This window comes from Bison bison, unplaced genomic scaffold, assembly GCF_000754665.1.
Source record: "Bison bison bison isolate TAMUID 2011002044 unplaced genomic scaffold, Bison_UMD1.0 scf7180017864508, whole genome shotgun sequence".
Taxonomy (NCBI): Eukaryota; Metazoa; Chordata; class Mammalia; order Artiodactyla; family Bovidae; genus Bison; species Bison bison.
This window is the reverse complement of record NW_011495064.1, coordinates 4,803,338-4,814,679: the sequence shown is the minus strand read 5'-3', so window position 1 is coordinate 4,814,679 and position 11,342 is coordinate 4,803,338. Positions and strand designations below refer to the sequence as shown.

Here is an 11,342-nt window from a genome sequence, read left to right as displayed (position 1 = left end):
CAGTCGTGTCCGACTCTTTGCGACCCCATGAATCACAGCACGCCAGGCCTCCCTGTCCATCACCAACTCCCGGAGTTCACTCAGACTCACGTCCATCGAGTCAGTGATGCCATCCAGCCATCTCATCCTCTGTCGTCCCCTTCTCCTCCTGCCCCCAATCCCTCCCAGCATCAGAGTCTTTTCCAATGAGTCACCTCTTCGCATGAGGTAGCCAAAGTACTGGAGTTTCAGCTTTACCATCATTCCTTCCAAAGAAGTCCCGGGGCTGATCTCCTTCAGAATGGACTGGTTGGATCTCCTTGCAGTCCAAGGGACTCTCAAGAGTCTTCTCCAACACCACAGTTCAAAAGCATCAATTCTTTGGCACTCAGCTTTCTTCACAGTCCAACTCTCACACCCATACATGACCACTGGAAAAACCGTAGCCTTGACTAGACGAAACTTTGTTGGCAAAGTAATGTCTGTGCTTTTGAATATGCTATCTAGGTTGGTCATAACTTTCCTTCCAAGGAGTAAGCGTCTTTTAATTTCATGGCTGCAGTCACCATCTGCAGTGACTTTGGAGCCCAGAAAAATAAAGTCTGACACTGTTTCCACTGTTTCCCCATCTATTTGCCATGAAGTGATGGGACCGGATGCCATGATCTTCGTTTTCTGAATGTTGAGCTTTAAGCCAACTTTTTCACTCTCCACTTTCACTTTCATCAAGAGGCTCTTGAGTTCCTCTTCACTTTCTGCCATAAGGGTGGTGTCATCTGCATATCTTAGGTTATTGGTATTTCTCCCGGCAATCTTGATTCCAGCTTGTGTTTCTTCCAGTCCAGCGTTTCTCATGATGTAATCTGCATATAAGTTAAATAAGCAGGGTGACAATATACAGCCTTGACGTACTCCTTTTCCTATTTGGAACCAGTCTGTTGTTCCATGTCCAGTTCTAACTGTTGCTTCCTGACCTGCATACAGGTTTCTCAAGAGGTAGATCAGGTGGTCTGGTATTCCCATGTCTTTCAGAATTTCCCACAGTTTATTGTGATCCACACAGTCAAAGGCTTTGGCATAGTCAATAAAGCAGAAATAGATGTTTTTCTGGAACTCTCTTGCTTTTTCCGTTAAGGTACTGTACTGTAATTTTGGACTTCCCTGGTGTCTCAATGGTAAGAATCCACCTGCAATGCAGAAAACACAGGAGACACTGATTCAGTCCCTGGGTCAGGAAAATCCCCTGGAGGAGGTCATGGCAACTCACTCCAGTATTCTTGCCTGAAGAATCCCATGGACAGAGAATCCTGGTGGGCTACAGTCTGTAGGGTCGCAAAGAGTCGGACATGACTGAAGTGACTTAGCACAGACACACACTCATGCATTCTTAATATATAGCCAATTTTATTAGTTGGGGCCCTAGGCTAACTTTGTTGAACTTAGGAACAAAAAGTTTACTTATGAACACGTTCTTGGAACAGAATGCATTAGTATGTAGAGGGACTTACTGTACCAGATTTGAAAAATAGTCAAGTGGATTTTTTAGAAATAAGTAAAACTATTATGATGAAAAATTCAATTGATGAGTTTATTAGCAGATTATATCAGCTTGAGGGAGATCTCAAGGAAGTACACAGAATGTATCATAAAACGGTAAAAGGAAGGAAAATACAGAAAGAGGACAAGAAGCATGGAGATAAATGAGAGGGTATAACGTGTGTTTGAGCAATGTCTTAGGAGAGGAGAGAGTAGCTGAGAATTTTCTGGAATTCAGTTAAAAAAAAAAAGATAATCCAATCTACACATTTAACAAACTGAATGACTCCCAGGAAGGATAAATAAAAGGAAATCCACATAGAATTAAAGTATAGAAAACTAAAGACAAAAGTGAAAAATCTTAAAATTAGTCTGAGAGAAAAATAAAAGGACCTTCAGAGGAGCAAGAAACTGACTTCTTGACCACACAACAGAAGCCACAAAACAGTAAAATGATGTCTTCAATATTATTAAAAGAATAACTTAGAAAAAGTAACTGCCAACCTAGAATGTTAAACCTAGAAAAATGATGTTTCAGGAAGGAGCTTCAGGAATAAAGTCATTTTCAGATAAACAAAAACTGAGTTTGTCACCAGGAGAGCCTCAGATTCCAAAGGAATCTGCCTTCAGGCAGGAGGAAAATCATACTCTGTGGAGCGTCTGGGCAAAGAAGGAATGACAAGCAGAGAAGATAAGAAACAAGCAGACACATCCAAACAGACATGGAGGGACCTCCCCGGCGGTCCAGTGGTTAAGATTCTGTGCTTCCAGCGCAGGGGGCGCGGGTTCAATCCCTGGTCGGGGAACTAAGATTCCACCTAATGTGTGGCATGGCCAAAGATTAAACAAAATAAAATTGTAACAATGAACAAATAAAAGCAAATGAATATGGAATAGTATCTTTGGGTTTTTAAAGATCAGAATGAAAACAGTAAGGCATTAAATAAGATGAAAGTATTCTAACTTACTGAAGAACTGACTTATTTGAAAATACCCTGATGCTGGGAAGATTGAAGGCGGGAGAAGGGGACGACAGAGGATGAGATGGTTGGATGGCATCACCGACTCAATGGACATGAGTTTGAGTAAACTCTGGGAGTTGGTGATGGACAGGGAGGCCTGCCATGCTGCAGTCCATGGGGTTTCAAAGAGTCAGACACGACTGAGCGACTGAACTGAACTGATTCTAACTTTCTTATTTTGTTCTATAATAGAATGTGTAGTATAATTTCTAGGGTAAGCCCTGAAAGAACAGAGATAAAAGACAAAGTTTACAAACTAGAAGTGGAAAAAAATGGAATGTTCTTTTAAAGTCAGTTAATCCAAAAGACAGAAAGAAAGATTTTAAAAGACCACAAAGATGGTAGACTTGTTTTTTATTAACATGACAGTAATTAGAATAAAGGCTTCCCAAGTGACTCAGCTGGTAAAGAATCCACCTGCAATGTGGGAGACCTGGGTTTGGTCCCTGGGTTGGAAAGATCCCCTGGAGAAGGGAAAAGCTACCCACTCCAGTATTCTTGCCTAGGGAACAGTCCATGGGGTTGAAGAGAGTCAGACATGACTGAGCGACTTTCACCTTCAAGTGATTCATTGGTAAAGAAGCTGCCTGCCAATGCAGGAGAAGTGAGTTTGATCCCTGGGTGGGGAAGATCCCGTGGAGGAGGAAATGACAACCCACTCCAGTATTCTTGGCTGGGAGATCCCATGGAGAGGAGTCTGGTGGGCTGCAGTGCATGGGGTTTCAGAAGAGTGGGACATGACTTTGTGACAACAACAAACTAGAGTAAGTGGCAGTAGCTAATTCTATTAATGTTCCAGTCAGAAGTTAAAGGTCAGATTGGTTTTCTAAAACTCTGGTGGTGGTTCAGTCGCTAGGTTGTGTCTGACTCTGTGACCCCATGGACCCTTCCAGGCTCTTCTGTCCATGGGATTCTCCAGGCAAGAATACTAGAGTGGTTTGCCATTTCCTTCTCCAGGGGATCTTCCCGACCCAGGGATGGTACTTGTGTCTCCTGCATTGAAGGTAGATTCTTTACCACTGAGCCACCAGGGAAGCCCACTCTAAAACTCTAAATCTCTTAAATATAAGGATTAGAAAAGTTTAAGGTAAAAGGAAAGAAGAAAATGAAACTTGCTAACACTGGGCCAAAGGAAGCTGGAATGGTTGTATCAATAGCAGTCAAAATAGACTTTAAGGCAGAAAGCATTACTATTAATAAAGAGGGTCATTTCACAAAAGTTTCACTTCTATAGGAAGATATTAATTCTACCTTTCTATGACATTTATCAACATAATGTCCAAAGTTACAGAGTAGAAACTGACAGTTAAGTAAAAAAGATAACTCTACAATCAGAGTGGGTTATTTTTAATACAGCTAATTGATAGGACAAGTGTATTAAAAATTAAAGACATAAAGTACTTGGGCAACACAATTAAAAAGAAAAAGACCTTGTCCTAATTGACGTGTGTGGGCCAGTGAAGAGAATACATTATTTTCAAGCACTCTAGGAACATTTTCAAATTTATGGTAAGCCATAAAGCAAGTCTGGACAAATGTCAATGGATTCAAATCATGTAGTGTGTTCACTGACCGCAATGCAATTAAGCTAGAGTTCAATAGCAAAGATTAGAAGAAAATTCCTTCTAATCTAAAATGCTTGGATATTAACACATACTTTTCTAAATAACCTATAGGTCTAAGAAGGTATTATAATGAAAATTAGAAAATATTTTACCAAATATAAAGAAACTACATATCAGAACACATGAATGCAGCTAAAATAGATTTAGCAGGAAATGTGTTGCCTTGAAAGTGAAAGTGTTGGCCGATTGTTTGTGTCGGACTCTTTGCAACCCCATGGACTACAGCCTACTAGGCTCCTCTGTCCATGGAATTCTCCAGGCAAGGATACTGAAGTGGGTTGCCATTTCATTCTCCAGGGGATCTTCCCAACCCAAGGATTGAACCAGGGTCTCATGCATTATGGGCAGATTCTTTACCATCTGAGCCACCAGGGAAGCTATATTGCCTTAAATGTGTATATTATGAAAGCAGAGAACCTAAAAATTAATTAGCTAAGTATTCATCTCAAGAAGTTTAAAAAGATAGCAAAGTAAATCCAAAGGAAAGTAGGAGAAAGGAAAGAAAAACTAAAACAGAAATTAGTGAAATTAAAAAAATATTGCATTAATATTGTTAATGCAAAAAAATATTGCACTTATTCTTTTCTCATGTGAAAAGAATTAACAAAGCCAGACTTTTTTTTTTAAGGCAAATGAAATTGACAAACCTCCTATGTTATTGATCCAGGAGACAAGGAGGTGCAGATAATACCAGGGCTAAGAAAAGGGGGCTATATTATAGATAGTATAGATGCTAAAATAAAAGGCTGTTATTAATAACTATATGCCAATACATGTGAAAATGTGGGAACCTAGAGTCTGTCATACAGAGTTACGTTGTCAGAAAGAGAAAAACAAATAATCATATATTAACACATTATATGAAACCGAGGAAAGTGGTACTGATGAATCTGTTTGCAGGGCAGGAATAGCGATGCAGACATAGAGAATGGAATTGTGGGCAGAGTGGGGAAGAGAGCGTGGGAAGAACTGAGAGTAACACTGAAACATATACACTACCATATATGTAATAGACAGCTAGTGGAAAGCTGCTGTATAGCACAGGGGGCTCAGCTCGGTGCTCTGTGATGACCTAGAGGCGTGTGGTGGGGGGAACGAGTGGGAGGGAGGCTCAAGAAAGAGGATGTATATATTTACAGATAGCTGATTCAGGATGTTTCACAGCAGAAACTAACACAACATTGTAACTCTTCTGTATCCCAATTACAAAATAAACAATAAAATAAAATTAGTGATGAACCTGGGGGAAAATGGAAAAAAGATAGTTAGAAAAGTAAAACAATAAAATGAATTCAAGAAGCAGGAAACCCAAATAGTTCCTATAACCATTAAAGAAATTAAATTAAAAAGCCTAGTAGGTGAACAGATGTAACACACATAGGCCCCCACTGTATGGTCAACTAATCACGACAAATCAAAGTGTTCAGCAACTGTACTTTGGATCTTCATAGCCACTCCCTTTAATTCCAAAGCACTATCTTCAACTGTAAAGGACTGTGAGGCTGCATGCTTGTTCCACCTTCTGGGATGCATATCTATCTGTCAGCTGGCAAAGGCCAGGTAGTGTCCCGTGATTCAGAAGAACTCTGAGGAGCCTTTCGAAATAATAAGCTCTCTCTGAGGCCCACCAGGCTTCCCTGATAGCTCAGTTGGTAAAGAATCCGCCTGCAATGCAGGAGATCTGGGTTCGATCCCTGGGTTGGGAAGATCTCCTGGAGAAGGGAAAGGCTACCCACTCCAGTGTTCTTGGGCTTTCCTTTTGGCTCAGCTGGTAAAGATCTGCCTGCAATGCGGGAGACCTGGGTTCGATCCCTGGGTTGGGAAGATTCCCTGGAGAAGAGAAAGGCTACCCTACCCACTCCAGTATCCTGGCCTGGAGAATCCCATGGACTGTACAGTCCATGGGGTCGCAAAGAGTCGGACACGACTGAGCGAAGACCCATCAGTTAATAGCATGGACATTTTGAGGTTATAAAGGTAAGGAAACTTCCACTAGAAGTTAAGAAAGGGTTTCCTGGGTGGCCCAGTGGTTGAGAATACACCTGCCAATGCAAGGGACAGGGCTTCCATGCCTGGTCTGGGAAGACTCCATATGCCCTGGGGCAGCTAAGCCCTTCAAAGCCCTAGAGCCCTGGCGCCTGTGCTCCACAGGAGGGACCACGGCAGGGAGAAGCCTGAGCACTGCACCTAGAGAGTAGCCCTGTTCCTGCCACTGGAGAGAGATGGGAAGACCCAGTGCAGCCAAAAAGTAATTAATTAACTAGGTAACATTTTAAAAAAGAAGTTAAGAAAACTTGACTGTAGAACTCATTTCTTTTGGGGTATGGATATACTCCCCTTAAGGTAATACAGTAGGTATTCCTGCTATAGAATAATCCTAAGAAATTCTCCACATGAAGGCAAGATCATGTATACTTCCCAAGGCAGGCATTAATGTAAACAAATTATAAAGATCCTACTTTTTTTAGAAAGGAATTCACCTTACAAAATGATCTACTTATCAAATGAATCAGTTGTGAGTGAATTTTCAGGATAGACTAGACAGCATCCTGATAACTGGTGACATTCCATCCTTCTGTTAGTTCTCATATTCAGAAGGAAAGGAATCAACTTTGCTGAGCTACTGAAATCTCAGGATCCTGAATATGATGGGAATTTGTGGGTGAGGGCGAGGGTGACGTCAGAGAAGAGATCACGAAATGTTTAGAAGTATAGACCAGCGGTCCCTAGCCTTTTTGGCACCAAGGACTGGATTCTTGGACAACAGGTTTTCTCTGGACCGGGGTTGGAGGGATGGTTTGAGGATGATTCAGACACATCATATTTATTGTGTACTTTATTTCTATTATTACTGTATCAACTCCAGATCATCAGGCATTAGATTCCAGAGGTTGGGGACCCCTGGTGTAGATTCCGACACTCCAGGAAGCGTGACAGAGTCAGCGCTACCACCACCAGTTGGTGGGTTTTCTCCCCAAACGTTGCTAGCTCATCACCACATTTGGCACTCCAGCAGCCCCTCTTGCCCGTGAGGCTGGGCCTCCTCTGGTTGTCCATGGTGCTCACATCCATGCTAAAGGAAGCACTTGAGAATTTTTAAAATTTTTATTTTATTGAAGTATAGTTGATTTACATTGTTGGATTAATTTCTGCCAAACAGCAAAGTGACTCACCTTATACACACACACACACACACACACACACACACACATATTCTTAGCACTTGAGGATTATTTTGAAAAATGATTTGGGTTATCACTATGGTCTTTACCTCACCAAGACTTTTTGCTTTTGACTATTTTTATTTTAGGGATTAAAATCTGATTTTGCTTATACAATGGAATATTGCTCAGCGTTTAGAGAAAGGAAGACTGGAAAATGCATGCATCTCCATGCAAAATCTCAAACACAATATATGGAGGGAAAGGAGCAGCACGCAAGCATACATGCTGTATGAGTCCACCCAGAATGTCCTGTGTGGATTCCAGAATGGGCAAAACAAATATGGTGCTATAAATAAGGACAGTGGTTGCATCAAAACAGTTGGGGACGGACATGTACACACTGCTGTCTTTAAAATAGGTAACCAATAAGGACCTACTGTATAGCACAGGGAACTCTGCTTAATGTCATGTGGCAGCCTGAGTGGGAGGGGAGTTTGGGGAAGAATGGAGACCTGTGTGTGTATGGTTGAGTCCCTTTGCTGTTCAGCTGAAACTATCACAACATTGTTTGTTAATCGACAGTGTGAAGTGAAAGTTGCTCAGTCATGTCTGACTCTTTGTAACCCCATGGACTGTACAGTTCATGAAATTCTCCAGGCCAGAATACTGGAGTGGGTAGCCAATCCCTTCTCCAGTGGATCTTCCTGACCCAGGAATCGAACTGGGTTTTATACCCCGAGACAAAATACAAAGTTTTTGAAAACAAACTTAGAATAAATTTAAGGACTTCCCTGTTGGGCTTCCCTTATAGCTCAGTTGGGAAAGGATCTGCCTACAATGCAGGAGACCTGGGTTCGATTCCTGGGTTGGGAAGATCCTCTGGAGAAAGAAATGGAAACCCACTCCAGTATTCTTGCCTGGAGAATCTCATAGACAAAGGAGCCTGACAGGCTACAGTCCATGGAGTCTCAAGAGTTGGACACGACTTAGCGACTAAACCATCACCACCTTTTGGTCCAGTTGCATGAGGAAATGGCAGCCCACTCCAGTATCCTTGCCTGGAGAATTCCATGGACAGAGGAGCCTGGTGGGCTACAGTCCATGGGGTTGCAAAGATCGGACACAACTGAGCAACTCACACACACTGTTGATCCAGCGTTTAAGACTCCACACTGCCAATACAGGGGGCCCAGGTTCAGTCCCTGGCTGGGGAACTAAGATGCCATATGCCATGTGGCAAGGCCAAGGGATAAAAATAAAATAGATCAATTTGGGAAGGAAGAGTATAAATTTTAAAAAAGAATAAATTTAATAACCAAGGAAGTGAAAGACCTGTTGAAAATGATTCATTTTAAGTAAGAGGAAATTTGCTTGTGCTTTTGACTCCGTGATCATGCTCCAAAGCTTTCTTGACTCTTTCATTCAGTGTCCAGAATAGAAATCAAGATTTGTTTTCATGTGTGCAAAAATGGTATGCTGTGTGCTTCGTGTCCTCCTGTGTGGGAAAAGGACTTATCGGAAGTGAATAATGGATGTTTGGACAGAAATCTTACTTTCTCTCCTTGCGCACATCTCATCCATGTTTGGCAGATACTTACATGCATTCTTTCTGTGTAGGAAAGAAAAAGTCCAAATTCAAAACGTTTAAGAAGTTCTTTGGGAAGAAGAAGAGAAAGGAGTCGTCTTCTTCCACAGGAAGTAGCACCTGGAAGCAAAGTCAGGCGAAGAACGAGGTCATGGCCATTGAGTCAGGACCAGTGGGCTACGACTCAGAGGATGAGCTGGAGTGAGTTGTCTTTTCCGTCCTTCGGGCTTGTGTGTTCCAGGGAGCAGAGAAGGACACAGGAGTACCCCAAAACTCAGGCTTGTTGTCATGGTTACTCGATGGACTTCTGAGCCCACTCTCCTCCTAAATAATTCCACAGAAGGTGTTTGAGATTCTTCCGTAGAAGTGGTGTTTTCTGTCTTTTTGTACATAGGGATGCAGAAAGTTGGTGGGGGGAGATTATTAGGTACCCGCTATGTGCCAGGTGTGTATATATCAAAAGTCTGCAATAAATATAGAAGGGGAGGTAAGAGATATCATCTTATAAGTGAGCAAACCAAGTTTGGGAGAAATTTCAGAAAAATCTGCCCAGTGTCCTGCTCTGCAGAGTGGCAAGATTAGGCTGTAATCCCTGATTTCATTTGACTTAAAACTCTTTTTGAGGACCTGGATACTATACCAGAAAAATACTTCTGTCTAAGCCTAAACCTTGAATAACCGAATAAGAAAATTTTCCATTAGATAGGAGTAGGGGGAAGGCTTCTTACTTTACTTCTTAGAAAAATCATCCAAAAAATATTGTTCCCTACAAAATCTGGGAAAGTTGCTTGGTCGTGTCTGACTCTTTGTGACCCCATGGACTATACAGTCCATGGAATTCTCCAGGCCAGAATACTGGAGTGGGTAGCCTTTCCCTTCTCCAGGGGATCTTCCCAACCCAGGGATCGAACCCAGGTCTCCCGCATTGCAGGTGGATTCTTTACCAGCTGAGCCACAAGGGAATGCCCTCCCCCCAAAAAACATTGTTAGGAAGAACAAAACCAATAGGTATGAAATATGGGAAAGTCTAGTGAAGAAATCCTTATTTCCTAACTTGTATTTCATCAAAATATAGTTACAATGCATATGCTTCAATTATTCTAGCAGTTATTTCTTGAGTAAAAGGAGGGGGGAAAAAAACAACAGATTTGTTGCCTTTTCAGGTTTTATGTTTCTTTTAAACAACATTGACACCTTAATTTGAGAATAAAACTCTTTGGGAGGCATAATGACCCTGGTGGGTCACAGACCATACTGAGATAGGTTCACCAGCTCTCGCATCCCTGGGAGGGGTCCTGTCTCCTCCCTCCTCACCAGTCTCTTCGCCCATTTCTAAAGGAGTAGAAATTACACTGGAGTGTTCCATTCCCAGGTGGCGCTAGTGGTAAAGAACCTGACTGCCTGCCTGCCTGCCAGTGCAGGAGACATAAGAGATGTGAGTTTGATCCCTGGGTTCTAAAGTTCCCCTCGAGGAGGGTATGGCAACCCACCCAGCATCTCCTGTCCTGGAGAATCCCATGGACAGAAGAGCCTGCAGGGGTACAGTCCACTCTTCCACAGTCAGACAAAACTTAAGGAACTTTGCACACAGGTACAGAAATTACACTGACCACTTGGTGGCAGCAAATGACTAAAGAGGAGAGGTTTGAGTTTAGTCTTTCAGATTTTTTCCTGGTGTTGGCGGGGAGCAAGAAGCACCCACATGGTAGCTTGTGAAGAGCGAGCTCTACATGCATTTTTAAAAGGAAGCTCCAGACTCTTGGGGAGCAAGAGATAATATTGCTCACTTTTACATGTCTTCACTGGGCCAGCCCCAGGGCCATTATAACACTTGCGCCCCTGCCCCCCCAACACACAGCCTGTCTCTCCACCAAAACACAGACAAGAAACGAGAGCATGGCTGGAGGGGTGAGCTGGGCTGAAATGACCTGTCCACTTGTCCATCTTCTATTGCCAGAGTCCATGGACAGTGCCCTTTACATCTTCGTATTCTCGGCACTTGGCGGGGGCCAGTCCTCGGTGACTGGTGGGGGTTCCCTGGAGTGCTGCTAGGAGAGGAAGCTTGCTGTGGGGTAGGGATGAGGCCCAGCAAACGTCCTTCAAGAGCAGAGAGGAAACAACATCTCTTTTTTATCCCAGATTTACTGAGAGATCACTGATATATAACACTGGGAGTTCTAAAGCGTACACTGTGTTGATTTAATGCACTTATATACTACCAAATGATCACCACCACAGCATTCGCTAATTCCTGCATCGTGTCAGCTAATTACTATTTCTCTTTTGTGGTGAGAATGTTTAAGATCTACGCTCATCGCAGTTTTTGAGTCTATAATATGGTATAATTAACTTTAATCATTGTGCTGCACCAGCTGTGCTGTAGCCCCTGAACTTACTCACCTTGTGGCTGGAAGTTTGTACCTTCTGACAA

General features: G+C 42.5%; 1 protein-coding gene across 1 annotated transcript in view; it reads left to right on the top strand.

Moving 5' to 3' along the window:
- The window catches only part of KIAA1211L (KIAA1211-like ortholog), a 72,568-nt gene that overhangs the window by 24,377 nt on the left and 36,849 nt on the right, over positions 1-11,342 (top strand). The window contains exon 3 of the mRNA XM_010829859.1: positions 8,944-9,112. Within this exon, the coding sequence (XP_010828161.1) occupies positions 8,944-9,112 (169 nt within the window). The remainder of the gene's footprint in view (positions 1-8,943; positions 9,113-11,342) is intronic.